Raw genomic sequence first — 17,292 nt, forward strand, 5'->3', positions numbered from 1 at the left:
CTCTCCCTGCACCCAGACTGTACAGAAACTTTTGCTTTCAATTCTCCAAAGGAGACCAGAATGCCAGGTTCATTTGGGGAGGGGGTGTGTGGAATGAGGGCACAGCAGTGCAGCACTGAACTAATCTGACATCAGCTTCTTCCACTGAAATGTTTTAAGCAGCAAGACAATGTTCTATGTTTTTTGGCAATCAGTGGATCAGATAGAAGACTCTAGCAATACAACAAGGATGTGTAATCTGACATGATTAGACAAGGCTCTTTAGGAACAGAACATTCATAATTGAGACAAAGAAAGAGTATTAATAACACTTTCCTAACACGGCAGTTAGCCATTTTATATTTCCTTTCTTTAATCTTAGTGTTTTTCAACAAATCATGGGATTTAATAGCGTGTTTTGGCAGATTAGAGGATTTATGGCCCAGATGTTTTTTGTTCTAAAAATGGATTAGGGTGTAAAGTTTGCTGGAATCCATGGAACATGTTGAGGCAAGCCGGTCATTTTGTGTGTGATTAGTGCTTGCCTTCTGTCTCACAGTCCCTCCATCTGTCACAATTCACCAATGGATCTGGTTAGATTTAGCCTCATGTCACAAACAGAAGTCCCTTTTCTGGGCAATTTCATATTACAGATTCATTGTATGCCATTTTTATGCCCTAGTTAAAAGACAGAAAGAAGTGTGTGTGTGGAGGGGGGTGGGTGGGGAGGAATGATAGATACTAGCTTCTCCTATAATGTTTGAAAAATAGACCGGGGCTTGGAGTCTTCCATCAGTATTCCATCCTACAAATCACATGCAGATCATAATAAGTATAATCTACAGTACGCTAAAGGAAAAAAAAATGACAGAGTATCATGTTTAAAATTAAATAGCATTAGCCATGCTGGTGATGATTGTAACATTTTAAAATGAAATAATTCAGCCACTACTAGTGCTGAACCCTAGGCAGTGAATTCACAGCCAAATAGTGTAGACATCCGACCTGCTATCAGCAACATGAATAGAGCGGGAACATAGGTCCATGGAGCTGCGGTTTCTTATACATTTCTGAATGACAGGTGGTGGTGGGGAGCATTTGACGGCGGAAGTTTCTTTTCCCAGCCATTATGCTCCTTGTATCTATAGCAAACCACCGCCACCTGTGGTTTATTGTAATGTATTCACAAGTTTTAAGAAAGGGAAGGAAAAAATGGTCTATTTTTAATAGTTTTGGATTGCTTGCATGATCAAGGCCTCCCACGTCCCCTATCAAGTTACATCCTGCTGTATACAAACCACAAGGCCAATCTCTATAATGTTGGATAAACACTGAAACTAATGGAATCAAGTATCAGAGTGATGCTATCGGTACTAATGTTTCTCATGGTTTATACCCAGGTGGCTCTATCATCAGAGCAGCATATTTTCCAAGCACAGACAGGTTTATGGGTCTGTTCATTGTCTCTGTCTCTTTCTCATTTAATTAAGTGCCCAAGGAAAGCACTGATGAGTTTCACTGACAAAAGCGAAAATGTTTTCTTGTAACTTTCCTTTCTTTCTTCCTTTCTTTTTAAGATATTCTTTCTTCTATCACGTCGTCAGGTTATTTAAATGACCATGATGCTGTTACCAAGGCAATCCAGGAGGCCCGACAGATGAAGGAGCAACTTCGGAGGGAACAACAGGTGCTTGATGGGAAGGTGGCTGTTGTGAATAGTCTGGGTCTCAATAACTGCAGGACAGAAAAGGTCAGTTCCTGAGACTCCCTTTTCTGATAGTCACTTGGGTGATCATATTCTCCTCGTGTTCAGGCATTACAGACACACACACACACAATCTCCTTCTCCCTCTCCTTTCTCTTCCTCACTTCCCTGCTCTGTCTCCCTCCTTCCTTTTAGAATATCTGCTTCTGTCAAAAAACAAACAAAAACAGCCCCACACAGACATGGAGTCAGTAGAGCCTAAAACATAGTTAAAGTCCTTATGAAAACTTTGGAGACTACTAATTCTCTGTTCCAGGCTGTCAGTATGTATTATGACTAGGTGATCTTTGAAATATCTGGGTCTGAGTGAAAATCTTGCTTTATGGAAATGCTTACATGTTTTTGTGAGATGAACTGGATTTGCAAATACGCAAGCTTCTTTAGGAACATAAGCTTTGCTGATACTCGGGCTCAGCTTCTGGGTATTTAGCCTTATGAGGTTGTCATATATGATGTTTCGTGACCATTGCAACATAGCACTGTCAAGTCATGTTAGATGACTTAGCAAAACTGAAAAAACAGAGAATTGACAATACGAACTGCACCAAATATTTTCAGTAGAACTTAGAAGCGTTAGAACTGCGGGGCCCTGAATTATTCTAATTTTGCCTGCTAAACTGTAATAAGCAAAATCGGTAATATTTTCTTCTCAGGGAACACTTGTATATATTGTATCTAGCACAGTCGTTTTGTCATGGGGGTTACAAGAGTCACAGGTTCCACAACTTCCTGCTTTTTTCAGGAAATGCCTGTGACTACTTTCTGCTGCCCTACCCCTTGCTGAAGGGGTGCTTAGGCCCACTGGTCCCTTCCTGGCCATGTTTACATTGAGATGAAGACAGTTATGCTACCCAAGACAGAAATGTGCAAAAGTCGTTGGGTGCTTCACAAATTCATGTTGTTACAATATATTTTCCAGGATTTTTTCCCAAATATTTCTCCAGACAAAACTGCTTTAATGCTACAAAATAATCAAGATGAAATATTATTGCATTTGGTGAAAACGAAATTTTATCGGATCCCCCAGTTCTCGTGGCTCTTTCATTCCAAGATCCCCATATGACTCATTCAGATAGGCAAATAGATAAAATAAAAATGATCAGCTACTTAGCAATAACTTGAAAGTCAGTCATCCTGGGAAGCTTGTGAGTCAAACAATATTGTCCAGAACGAGCAGATTGCTAATTTGGATAGCTTTCCAGTTTCCCTGGTTTTTAGATGGAGTTTGATCAATAAGCTGTGAGAAGCCAGCAGACCGGATAATGAATGTTAAATGTACATGTGAGTCTGTCACTACTGTACTTTTTCACCAGCCTAGCATGGGTGTAAAATGGCTCCAATTTCATGCACTCTCCTGAGAGGAAGGGGGAGAAAAAAGAGGTCAGTGTAATAGGTGTCTGGCAGTACATAAAACCTCTTTTAGAAGAATAAGGGTATTGGGTATTGAGAGAGAGGGACAGAGCATGTTTATGGCATTTCACATAGAGTAGCAGAAGGGAAGGGGGGAAAGTGGAGTGTCAGCTATAAGGCGAAGTGATCACAAGCACAAAGGAATTTATATTCAAATATTTAAGCATTCTTGAAAGGATGCTTGGAGCAGAAATTCCTTTTCTGTGCTCCCCATGTAGAAATGACTTTAACACTCAGCCAGATGCTAATGCAAAGTGACTCAAGCTATTCCTCGCAAGCATAGCTAAATTGCCGTTATTTGTTAAGCGCATTGAATTCAGCTGTGGATACAGCAGTTGGTTGCATTCAGAAAGCATCTGTACCCTTTTTTTTTTCTTAATCCTCCAAAGCAGAGACAACTCTACCTATCTCCCCCCTCTCCTCCCCTGTGCTGGCTGGGAATTGTCAAGTGACAACCGACCAAATCCTTTTGGACAGGAAGCCTTCATCCTGAGTCCTATATACTTGCAAAGCAGGCCTTGTGGTTGGATCAGGGAGCCCATTAAAAGCACTTTGATGGTATGGAAATTCATCTTCATGAAGCACCCAGGCCCCTAAGCAGCATGCTGTTTAGCTGTGGTTACAGATCAGTCATTCACATCGGAGGGCAGTAATTGTGCTGACGGCTTGTACAGCAATGGAAGTACATAAAATAATCCCAGGCCCTCCACCATGGCACTGCGAGTTAATCTTCTTTAATACACAGATCAGCTGTTGTTCTAACACATGACTTTATGCCGGCTCTAGTGACTTTGCACAGCCTTTTGATTAAGTAACAGGAGTGGAACCATCTGCATTCGCTTTATTCTGTTACTTTCCTATTGTTAGGCTCCTCCTTGCCCTTCTGTTTTCACTTCTCACCCTCACCGCAAGCTCTGAGGTTTATTTTGCTCTCTGGTTCATGTTCCCTGTTTGGTTTGGGTGTGCATGAGGGGACGGTATAGCATTTGTGGAGTTGGGGGGGGTTCCGTTTTTCTTTTTTAAAGTGGCAATAGCTTTTTTGATACAATAGCTGCCAAACTTTTTCAGGATTTCATTCTGAAGAAGACACAAAGGTTAGATCCAAATCAGAACTCTACGAAAGTGCAATGGTGTTTTGGATCTGGATTGCTGGTTTGACCCATTATAATGATGAGGCTAATTGTGAAATTTCATTTGGATGTGCAGGATCTCAGAGTTGACAGGATTTATTTGTGGTGGGGGAGGGGTTTGGATTGGATTGATCCAGCAGAAAGAAAGAGAGGTGGCTGTGACATTTGGAAACCTAGCTGAACTTTCCACACATTCTGGTTCTTCTCATCTAATTATAGCCAGACGGGAAGTTCTGATCCAATTCAGGATCTGAACTTCTCCAAAGTTTGAGGGTGTTTGGATCTAGGTTTTTGCTTAAAGCTTTTATCAAGACCTCCCCCTGGCATTTGAAAAAAAAGGAAAGTATTGCCAGTGTCAGTTAAATTATGTTCCTAAAATGTTTCTTTCCTTTTTCATGGAAGAGAAAGAGAGAAAGGTAGTGGGGAGAGAGAAACTGAGAACATTATAGATTGGTCTCTAAGGGTTTACATCAACAAGCTTAAGGGCCAGCCCAGTGATTTAAGAGGCAAACACACCAAACTGCCAGGCCTTTGGGTTTCCTGCTTTTGTCCCTCACTCCCTGCAGAACTGGTGGGAACAGGTTAGCTACCAAGGCATTGCAATCAATGCATTAATGATTGGTTATGGTGCTTGCACACACGTGTACTGATACATAGCTGTTTATGCCATGTGCTGGACAGCAAGACGATCCTGAATCACTTCATTCTCGCTGGAATGTTGCTAATCTTTATGGGCCAGGCACACTGTGCCATAGTGCGGTCCAGAGTTTGAGTCCCTTCTTTCCCAGTGTTGTTGGTATAGTTATGGAGCTATTTCCAGGGCTGGTTGAGCCTTTTTATTGCATGAATAGTAATCCCACCCACCAATGCCTGGGTCTGCGTTTCTGAACTGCCCAAAGTCACGAGTACTGTTAAGGATCTGTCTGTTGGGTGTGGCTGGAAAGGCACAGGGGCAGGAAATCCCTTTTTATGAATGTGCATCCTAAAGCCCCAGAGTCTGTTTTCCATATATTTACGTGACTCAGGGGTTAGTTTTATGTTCCCAGCTGGGATGGGTCTCTGTAGATGGGCAGTGCTCTCAGTTGTAAGGCAGGAGTCAGACAGAGAGAAATTGTGTGGGATTGGAGAGGCATTGTGCTAGAGGAGGCATAAGCAAGAAAAAAGATTCAAAAGTGACTAGGATTTTTAAATGCCTTGATTTGTGGGCACCCAACACTTTATGAGTACTTTAATTTCAGAGGGTTTTAGTACTTTTAGTACATAATGAATGTAGATTTTACTGAAATGTATTTTAATTGGGAATGAAATAAAATATATTTTTAAAATTATTTTCTTGGAAATGCTTCAAGATAAATCAGAAGTGTGTGTGTGTGTGTGTTTCTGGTTTCTTGGAAACCCAGGAACATAGTTTTATTTATAAATGTGATCTACCATTAATTATAGCTTGATACTTACTCTATATAAACAATATTACCTTTTATACATGGAGCTCAAAGAGTGCAGATTTTCATCTAGAGCAAACACTGCAGTGGGCAGCATCAGAAAGTGGACTGTGATCTACTTATTCAGCCAAAAAACTGCACATTCTTCTACACATTGAAGGTACGCAACCACAGGTACTGGCATGTGTGTGCATGCATACAAACACACAAGGCACTCATATACAAATACACAACACGTGTGTGCATACAACAGATGCGTATGCTCCACGACAAAAAAGCTAGCCAGAAATTTATATATACACTCAGAACCCATAAACAAGTAAACACACATGTACATACTCACATATCTGTAAACACACACACACACACAGTGTGCATGGAAACAGCTCCACAAGTACACATTCATGTGTGTTCAGGTATGCTCCATCAAATAGACATATTAACATCTGAGTGTTGTGCACACCTATAAATACACAAGCAGCACACACACACCAACCAACCATAAGTGTTTCTTAACCTATGATACCAGTTCCCTCACTTATTGCTGAGAGCACATCCCTCTTCTAAAAGGCTCTGACATGTACTTGTCTGCTGGGTTGTAACTAAAGAGCTATTTGTAACAATATTTATTCCAGCATTGTAAGCAGAAGCCTGTTTTATTACTCATGCTTTTGGAACACTAGGTCCAGGATGCCTTTCCTCTCATTTCCACCCACCCCATCTCCCATCATCCTTCTCACTCCCACCCTCCCCTTCCCTCTCTTCCCTTTAACAGAGTGCCAAACATGAAATGACAGTGACCAATGTTGACTTAATGTGGATGTTTAATAATGAAAAAAGTGTGTCAGTTCCAGTGTTAGTTACAAATGGCACTAAGTGTATCGGGTGGCAGCCCTGTAATAATTTTACATCCATCATTCTTTCCTGATGCCTCACCGGTTGCCTGATGGATGGAGCCAGCAAAGTTAACTCTTAAGGAACTGCAGTGGTCTGTTGAGCTGAAGTGAATCCAGCCTATGCTTTCCCCTAAGGGGAGGTGAGGAAATGCATTATTATGAATCCTGAGCTACCAGATGCTGCTTTTTGAGAAATAGAAAACTGGAGCTCACGTCACTGAAGGCATGGGAAAAAGCTGCTATAAAATGGGATTTTAATTTTTTTTCCAGTTGAGTTTTTGATTTAAATAATATATTGTTCTTCCTAAAGGCTAAATTGGAGCAGGAGTTCCCAAAGGGGGCCAGATCCAAAGCACACAGAAGCCAGTGAGAGTTTTTCCATTGACTTTGGATAGGCTTTGGATAGGGCCCGTAGTGAGCAAAGCAAGGGAAGGCAGGAACTGGGGGCAGTTAAATTGGTCTTGTTTTCTAAGTAGAAGGAAACCACTGGAAATTAATCCAGAGGCACAGTGCTTACATTCTGTACCAAAGTGCTCTGTAAAAGTTAAACCCTGCTCATTTTAATGGTCTTCAGATCATATAACTCTTTCGCCTTTTACTGGAAAAATACTGTAGCATTTCTGCTGGCTAGCAAAGGCTATACTGCACAGACACGTTATATACATTTATACATCAAACTCAGTGTACATGTAATATAAGGGTCCTGTAATTTTTAGCCCTCTCTATTTCTTATTGGCCTGGAAAACACTAGAAAAGATTAATAGTATAATATTTTTGTTCTGTTCTCACAGAGAGATATGTCCGTTTATAATTTTTATACTATGTGGGGACGAAGGGCTTTTTTGTGACAACTGACTGTTAGAGACTCCAAATCACCCTCCAACACAGAACTTAACATGTGGTCTCTGGTTTTTCCTATCCATCCTGCACACCCAGTAAAACCTTCTTAATTCTGTTTTACTGAGATTCTTTGCTAGTGGAAATTTCTTGAATGCAGGGTAGGGTGGAAGGGGTTGCAATCCTCTTTGTTAATGCTATCAACAGAGAGCAGACAATTTTCAAAGAGCATGACAACAGGGCAAGCAGGTATTATGTCATCGCCCATCCATCACTCTGTATGTCAGCCTTTCAATAAGTCCAATCAACAATCTTAACAGGATCATTCACAGTAAAGGGGCAATTTATTCAGAGAGCTTCTGAATCTAGTGTCTTTTCCCCTGAAATGTCTTTATTATTTTTTTAATTGAATTAAAATACATTTTAAATACATTGCACACTGCAGAGATCAGTGGGTTTTTTGCCCAGCATTGCTAACTAAGCATTAAACATTTTGATTTGTTTGAGCTTAAAGTTTAGTCCATTTTTTCCCATTTGCTTCTTGGGGTTTGCGTATATTTACAGCCTCTGCATTTAATGGCCACATGCTTTATTTTCACAGATGGCCAGTGGAAGACTTTTATCCTTCTTCTTCTTCTTCTCTCTCTCTCTCTCTTTTTAATAGAGCCGGCTTTTGGTTCTGCTATATTTGTCACAGTGCCACCATTTTCAGCTAGCGAGTGCCCACGCATGGTAGGGAATGATTATGGGATGAGGGTTTTGTCAAGCTTTATGTGGATTCCTCCTTTTCATTTTAAAGCAAACTTTTTTCTGGTTGACCTTCATCCCTGCTAAAAGTTCATATATGTATGTAAAGGGAAAATCATGTGTTTTTTGGATACGTCATTATGGTGAGAGGCATGGGCAGGGTTAGCTAATAAAACAAGCGACGCACCAGGGAGGGGTGAATTGTGCCCACAGATGTGCGTGTGCAACTCCCATTGAGATCAGTAGGAATAGCACACAAACATATGAGGAAAGAACCCTGGGTCCTATAGTGATGCCAAAGTCTGAATGGGCATGTAGCCTGGATTCTGTGTTCACTTCTTGCAGTAATCACCCTCCAAATCGAGTTCAGGACAACATTTGTAGTGTAGCTTGGGGAAGCTTCCCCTGAAGCTACCTATACCAAACTCAGCATTACTAATCCCAAACATTCAAAACACATGAGTCATCCCCTCTCCCCATCTCAAAATCATGGCTTAAATAAAGCATGAGGGTTTTTTTTTTTTAATGTTTTTTAATTTGCCTTGCAGTTTCTGAGCCTCCATGGGTCACGATTTTAAACTTTGCTCTACCACCATGAAGGCTGGAAACCTTTTTTTTTTTTTTTTTTAATGAAATCTTAGATTCTCACAAAATCATAGCACCAGGAGCTGGAGCTTTAAGTAAAACATCAGGTATGTCAAGAGTCACAATAAGATCATGGCCAATATCAACACTTATATCTGGTCTGGGAGTAAGCAGAACCTGGGCCTCATTCTCCTCCAACTCTCAGTTGTGTAAATTGGGAATAAACCCACTAAAATCAAAGGAATTAAACTAGCGTTAGTGAGAAGATGGCCAGGCCCATTTAGTCTGGACTGTCAGGCTTTTGCCAGTGCTAAAATGCATGTATTCATTTATTTGAATTACAAACAGCCTCTAGCATCCTGGTGTGTGTGTAGAACTCTGCTATTTGTTGGAATGAGCACGATGTTGATCCTGGTGAGCAAACAAATCAGGGTTTAGTACAGTTTGGAAAATCTGGCAGTTTTCTACTCAGGAGATAGTCTAGATGGAAAATGTGTGAATCTCTTTATTAGGGCAGAGCGCATTGCTGAAATGTTAGGCAGTGGCTTAGCAGCTTTCACAGCTAGGAAAAAATTAAAAGAAACTAATCTATACATATGTAATGCTTCTAAGTAATTGAGTCACTCATTATTTAGTAAACAATTACCAGCAAAGTGGAGTCCGCTTTCTTAACTTTCTGTTAAATGATGCTGGCCCTCCCTCCCTGGATATCCTGTATGGGCTGTGATTTCCACTTCACTTCATTTTTTGGTGTCCCACACGTTTTCTCTGATTAACTCTTCATTGTCATCATAGACCAAATGTTATGGTACTTTCTCTCCTGCTGGGAGGAACACTAATACTTTGTGTTTATATTCCATTTTTCACCCATAGATCTCAAAGCATTTTACAAAGGTGCGTATCTTTATCTCCATTTTACAGATGGGGAAATTGAGGCACAGAGCGGTTGAGTGACTTATCCAAGCATGTCAGCTGTGAAGTCAGGAATAGAAACCAGGTTCCCTGACTCCCAACCTATTCTCAGTTCAGTAGAAAACTGCTGTGTTCGGTTGAGAATCAGTCCTGGAATCAACATGGCAAAACCTTTTGCAGGAGAGAAACAGCTGCCTACATCGCTTTTTCTACCTCTCCTCCACCCCTTCTCCGAGAAAAGGGGCTTCTAGATTTTTTGGAAGTCTTGACTGTTAACTTACAGAGCTCACCACCAGAATACATACTGGACCGCTAAGCCCTCTTCATCTTTGCAAAGATAATTCCCTGTTCCTTTAGATTTGCTGCTTTCTACCATTTTTTAAAACAGTTTGTTTTAGGCAAAATGTTTTCTAAACAGCACCTTATTTGTTGAGGAAGTTTTAGTTTGTGGAATGAAACATTAATAAATACATTAGGGGCCTGATCCAGAGGCCACTGAAATCAATGGGAGTCTTTCCATTCACTTCAAGAGTCTCTAAGTCAGGCACTGGATGAATTCAGTGCTAGTGGAAGGTGCTGAATTGGCAGCTCTGAAAATTGAAGGCCTGTATCCACAAACAAGTACAGCGCATGAAGTAAACATGCATACTCCATTCCATTAATGCCCATTAGGTCAATCTGGAGTCCACCTCTGAGGATAAGAGAGTAGTTAAGACTTTGCACAGTCAATTCAGAGCTTCTCTGTTTTATAATCAGGACAACTTTTTACTAGAACAGCTGCTAAGACACCTGTTTACTGAGACCACCAAGGGGAGCTCACCAAACAGCTATCAGTCACTTTTGAACCAAGAGTTCAAAGGACTGGGTTTGAACAGACAACCAACAGTCAAAGGGTTTGTACCCGCTTCACAAGCCATCCAGTCCCAATTGAGACTGGAATTGAAGAGTTTTTTTTTAAAAGTACCATAAAATCAGAAAGGCCCCTCAAATGAGGAATGTTGTTTTATTTCTTTTAATTCTGCTTTTAGATTTGGTGAGTGGATTATTATTCCATAGACAAGAAAGAGATCCCAGATAAGTAAGAGTGAAAGAGCTGAGGGGGTGGTGAATACATTGTTTCTTCATATTTAACTTCGATGCAGCAACAACAACAAAATCCCCAACTGATAAATTGTTGTGACATTATAAATAATCTTTCATCTTCTTTGGTGGTCCATAGAGTTTATATAATTGGAAGGTTAAAAACCTTCTTTGTTGTTTCTTTCCTTTTCATTAGTACAGTAGAAGACTATAAAATAGTGCAGCCAGAAGGGGTTTAACAATTACTAACTCAACATTTGAAAGTCTCACTCTATTTTATCATTTTATGCATGTGCTTTTTATGAGTTTTATAGCCCTACAAGCAGGATCCATTGTAACAGTGGATCTGTAGCTGATCTTATTATATTTTATTTTGCTTTTCCTGATAACACATGTCACCAGCACGAATCCCAGTTCCACAGTCACAGAGGCAGTATGACTTGTGGTCATGGCACTGAATTGGGATTCAAGAGATCTCAGTCCAAATCCTGGCACCACCAGACACTTCCTGTGTGACCGTGGGCAAGTCACTTAACTTCTCTGTCTCGGGCTCGTATCTGTAAAACAGGGATATAAATACTTCCCTACTCCACAAGGGTGTTGTGAGGATGAACTCATTAATGTGTGAGAGATATTATGATAAGCAACTTAGAAAAACCACTTCCCAAAAATACAGAATCAAATTCACTCTTGGAGTAAGAATGCAAAAGTCAGTGAAGGTGCATTCCATTATGTCACCAGTGGGCTTATCACATAGTGTTTAAAATGGGAAATCTTCTGCCTTCATCTGGATGTAAATAAAAACAACATCCATGTGTATTTGGCATGTTCTAGGAGGTAAAATACAGGACTAAGGGCCTAATCTTTCAGTTCAGTGCATACAAGCTCCCAAATTCCCATCTCTGCTTCTGTATTCTGTGAGTTCTTAGGCAACTAAGAGCTAGTCTACACGAGAAGCACTACATCAGCACAGTTGCACTGATGCAGCTGCGCCGCTGTACAAGTCTGGTGAAGATACTCTATTCTGACGGGCGAGAGCTCTCCTGTCAGCATAAAAAAATCCACCTCCGCGAGAGGCGGGAGAAGCTCTTATTCACACCCCTGAGCAGCATAAGTTATACTGAAGTAAGTGGTGGTGTAGACCTGGCCTAACTCACTTAGCCTCTCTGTCCCTCATTTATATTGTTTATACTCACCTATCTCACTGGGGAGTGCTAAGATTCCATTAAGAACTTTGGATGAAAGGCAGTGTATAAATGCAAATTATTAGGATGCTTATTACTTCAGTGGACACAGGATCTTCACTGGGGATTTTCTGACTGAAAAAAGGTTAGTTTAAAAAGGTCTCACTTATGTCTGATAATGGGATAGGACTCTCATTCTTTTTATGGGCTAGAAAAAATATCTTAAGGTGGCTTCTCAGAGGACAACTAAGATCTCCAATATAGTTATCCAGCCAGAGAATGTTTTTCTGTAGCCAAGTTGAAAGGAACTTATATTGCAAGGCCCTCTTGCATGGACTAGTGGCTGATCTGATCTGATCGACACTTAAAAACTCCCGTGTGCACTGATTGAGTGGTATATGTGAACAGTTATTAATAACTGTGGTGTGCTGAGTGGAGTCTCTGTGCTCACCACTATACAGCATGTTGCAGGGTGCCATGGACCCTACCTCAGAGTCTTACAATCAAAGGCTAATTTGAAAACTAGCCTCTCACCTCAGTTTTTTTCTGGTAAATGTTGCCATCCAGCAGATTTGCTCCATATTGCCCTTTAGGAATTAGTCACATACTTCCCTTAGTGCAGTACGTGGCACAACTGGATGACCAGAATCAGAGGAGCACCTAAAGAAGTATCAGGGCATGCAAACCATCCATTTCTTCTGCTCAGCACTGTATATAAGGAAATTAAGGCAAAGGGCCACTTGCTCAATCAGTGCAGTCAGGATTTTTAAGTGCACGATATCAACATTTCATTTATATAGACCAGGTTTGTGGTTCATCCAGGCTGCTGGACAAAAGGATTTTTCTTAGTTTGGTCCTGTCCGTTCACTTGGAATAAGGAGAACATGAACTTGATAGCTGTGTCTGACACTCTAGAGTGGCTGTATCCCTATGAGCTCAAGAAAATGTATGCATATCAAACTTGAATGAAAATATTCATGTCAAGGAAAATAGGTATAGGTGGAGGGGGAATTGAATACAAAAGAGCGGACAGCTTCAGTAAAATATTTAACCTTGAATTACGCAATTTGAGAAAGGCTTTTGGCAAAACACAACCTTAACAGAGTTCAGCATACTCTAAGTGTTTGCCAAGTACCCCAGCCAAATTAATGTCTCAATGGGGGGAGCTGTCACCATGGGCCCAGCATTCACATTGCCCTGCTGAATTATGGAGTAATTCAAGAATGGAAGCATGCACATAATCTCAGATGCATGTTCAGCATTCTTACCGGAGCCTAAAATGAGGTGGGGGAAGGGCAAAGGGTGATTGGGGAATATATCAGTGTGTCTTCATTTTCCAAACCTTCCAAGGTTTTGATTCACATCTGGGTAGCAGTAGGAGGAGCTCTGGCAAAGGTCATCAGTCTGTTCAACAGATGTTTTGACTCCTCATGCTTTGTTTCTTGTATGAGAGAGAGAGACAGCAATCAAGTTCTTGTCATTTTTAGATCAGTGTTTTGTTAAGTTATGACAGCTATCCATGACAGAGAGCCAAGTAACTTCTGCAGCTGACCACGTAACTGAGTCTGACTTGTGATGCTTAGTCATTTTATTTGGTCTGGGACTGTGTGTGTGTGTGTGTGTGTGTGTGTGTGTGTGTGTGTGTGTGTGTGTGTGTGTGTGTGTGTGTTCTTTTCTTTCTTTCTTTTTAAAAATCTAATTAGAACATTGCTTGGAGCCCTGCCACTAACTCTCCAACAGATTACTTTCTTTGGTTATGCCTTAAAAACCTTCTCATCTGTTTGTGGCTATTAACTCTTCCTGATTGGCTGTACTCTCTCATCTGTATTTTTCTGAGTTTGTCTGTCACTTTTATAGTTCACTGTTCCTCTTGAGTGGGGCCATTTGCAGGATTGCTCCTTACAATATATTTTCTACTGCTTTGTCTATTATGCTTTTAAATGACCTAAGCAATGGGGCTTTATTGCTCCCATAGTGAGACTATGCTACAATCTAATTGAACTGACCATTAGGATAGTTTCCCTCAATCTCTGCCTAATTTTGTCATAGAATCACAGATGTTACAAATGGAAAAATATCTATTAGCTCCTCTAGGGCCTGATCCAAATTCCACTGAAGTCAAAAGAAAGATTCTGTGGGGGCTGGCTCAAGCCCCTAGTCCAACACTGGGCCAGGGCAGGATTTTTCCCTACTGTATATTTTCATGTGGCTTGGACGCTCACTTTAAATCTGATTCCTTTTCAAGTAGCCCGTGTATCAGGTCTGTGGGTCTGGGCTAGTTCTACAACTCCCAACAACAGACCTGGTTTTCCCTGATCCAGATTGTAACAGATGACATTCACTCACTGCTTATATCAGTGGTTTTCAACCTTTTTTTCATTTACAGACCCCTAAAAAAAATTTCAAATGGAGGTGCGGACCCCTTTGGAAATCTTAGACATAGACTGTGGTCCCCAGAGGTCCGTGGGTCACAGGTTGAAAACCACTGGTTTATCTTGTGGATGGTATTTGCTACTTGAAGTATTTTAGGGAATATCAATCTATTTCCTTCAAAAATCTTAGCACTGGAGGGATCTTTCAGGACATCATGAGAATGAAACTCCCCTCCTCCCCCGAAAAAGCTGTGATATAATTGCTAAAATGAGTTCAGGGCCTAGCTCAATACAGAGTGCACTGATGTTTCATTTCTTTCTGACCTTCAGTGGCAAGTAACAACTGCGCTCATCCCTGTGCCACTGAGCCCATCATTTGTAGCACCTGGCAGCCTTCGTATCATTTATTATGTACTTACACAACTACTGCGGTGATAGGGAGCAGTGGGAGTTTTAAGTACTCGTAACTGGCTACCAAATTGCGATAACTATGATTAATGGATCCTTTTTATGTGTGAACTTGAAACCACTGTGTATCCCTATTTGGAGTCACTAAATAGATTTTATGAGATGAGGGTGGATTGGCATTATCAGCATGTTGCAGTTAATTTGTGGGGGAAGGAGAGCCCTTGTTCCATTGTTGTTTGTATGTGGCCATTAGTATTTTCAGCTTGCATTGAAATATCATCTGAGAAAGGTAAGAGAGAGGGTTCCAGTTAATGAGATACTGCTACCCACCTAGTGTAACTCCCTTTGGTAAAACAATAAGGGATCATTGTGCTTATCTGCGCTTTTCATGTCTGGCACTCTGTTCTACTGATCATCATTTTGTATTGCACATGTGTTTGTTTTACGCATTTTTTTTAATGTCAGGTTTGGAGGAAAACTGCTGCAGCTTGTGTAGTGGTCAGACTGCATGACTGGGAGTCAGAACATGACCCCTGTGCCCAGGATTTTATAAAAGTGCCTATCCCCACAGTATCTTAGTACCTGTGTTCTGTCCTCAAATCTACCACTTTTCCTCTTTTACTGCATGATCTTGGGAGGGAGAGTTTCTGTGCCCAATGTACACATCTGTTACATGGGTAAAATAGTGCCCACTTCACACAGAACACTGAGTTTTAATGAGAATTTCAAATGTACTTTGAGAGCATCCACGTGAAATGTGCTATTCAGGTACCACATCTTATTATTAATCATACATGGTGACTTTCATTCCCCACCTTCTATCGTGCCCCAGTAGGTGTTTTGCCTGTGTAAGAACTGCAGGATTTAGCCTCTCTCTCCAAGATATTGATTATTTTCCTCTCTATTTGGATAACCATTGTTCCCACACTGGGTGCTTCTGGATTTTTGTTTGAAATAACCGTATTTCCTTACTTCGGTAGCTGCTAGTTGTCACTGAAGTGTAACAGCTGTACCCTTTTTGACTTACACGCTGTTCTGATGTATTGTAATTAAAGATAAATAACACATTCCCTCTCTCCCCCTCCTCAGCCCCCATATGCCATCCTCTCCCCTTCCCTGCTCTTGGACTGACTGATGGTTAACGTAAGTCATGGCACAAAGGGGCATGACAAAAGCGCAGTGTTCTGTTTTGACATCATCTGTTTTGGAGTGATATCCTGTGAGAATTAGCTCAACTTCCACTGTAATAAAATAATTCAATTAGTAACTATATACTGCATGTTTTAGTAGCAGCAGGTTAGGGATTGCCTTGATGCTGAAATGCAGTCTGGACTTCCCTCTGATCACTTGTACCTTTGAGCCGTCTGGTGAGTCAGCTCAAAGCCATGTGGCTGAACAGTGCAGCTCAAGAAGTCGCTTTCTTCTGTTGTTCTTTTCTACCCTCCGATGACCATTTTTCCTCTCTCACACTTCATATAATGTGACTGAACCTCAAAATGCCAGACTCTTTGCAAGATGGACAGCTTCAGAGTATCTGAGCGCTTGCATCCGACGAAGTGGGTATTCACCCACGAAAGCTCATGCTCCAAAACGTCTGTTAGTCTATAAGGTGCCACAGGATTCTTTGCTGCTTTTAGAGTATCTGTAGACTTGTTAAGTCAAACCTTGATAACAATGCATACCCAGCGTGTGCTTTGTAGATGGCACGGCACAATATTCCATGATTTTAAGACTGAATCAAATCATGTTGGTAGAGTGTGCTTCTGAATGTAACTGCCCCCAACTTTAAGAGCTGCATTTGCTACATAAAGAAGAGCTGTTAAGCCAGTGGTCTTTGCGCTCTCAGCTCTGTTTCTCTAAGAGGTTTATACATGATTCAGGAAAAATCATGTTTTAGTCTAAAAAAGAATTTTAAAAATCCCATCATATACCCAAATATCAGAAGACAGTGGAAGTTTTTGATACTTTAGGCTGACAGTGACTTTTTTTTTTAAATGGCCTCTGTACTAAATAGGTTTGGACTATACTATTATGGTCTAGGGAAGTTGAAGGTAAATTGTTTCTTGAGAAAACCATTGATTTGCATTATAGATATGAGATGCATTGCAGGGGAGAACAAAGTAAACTCATTACTGACTCTGAGTACTCTCACGTTGTGTTGGAAAGGAGTGATGGGCTAACTTAAGAAGGGTAAGTAGTTTGGTTCAGTTATACACCTGAAAAGCTTGGGTGATTATTTGAAGTGTCTCCAAACTAACTGAATCTGGTGTGGCTGGAAATGTCACAAACACTTTCTCGCTTGCGCTAGGCTGGCCCTGCTATTTCTAGTTGGATTGGAAATACCACAAGAACAGTTTACCTTGCATTGTTTTGGCAGTAATGCATCCAGTTGCAGCCAGAAACCAGAAGTGCAGAGGTGAGCCAAGATGGAAGACACTTGGGAGGGATAGGGAGTTAACACTATATTACATAAAGCTTTGGGGTGTTCAAAGCAGAAGTGTGGTTTGAGGTTCATTTCTAAATTTTAAGAAAAGCCTTGTCAAAT

The 17,292-nt window shown here is 40.9% G+C and overlaps 1 protein-coding gene across 8 annotated transcripts in view; it reads left to right on the top strand.

The window, feature by feature from the left end:
* Positions 1-17,292, top strand: part of SOX5 (SRY-box transcription factor 5) — a 918,538-nt gene that overhangs the window by 877,914 nt on the left and 23,332 nt on the right. For all 8 annotated transcript variants that reach the window (XM_044993181.1, XM_044993219.1, XM_044993236.1 and 5 more), the window contains one exon: positions 1,557-1,729. In XM_044993181.1, coding sequence (XP_044849116.1) covers positions 1,557-1,729 — 173 coding nt within the window. The remainder of the gene's footprint in view (positions 1-1,556; positions 1,730-17,292) is intronic.

Source organism: Mauremys mutica, chromosome 1 (genome assembly GCF_020497125.1).
Source record: "Mauremys mutica isolate MM-2020 ecotype Southern chromosome 1, ASM2049712v1, whole genome shotgun sequence".
Lineage (NCBI taxonomy): Eukaryota > Metazoa > Chordata > Testudines > Geoemydidae > Mauremys > Mauremys mutica.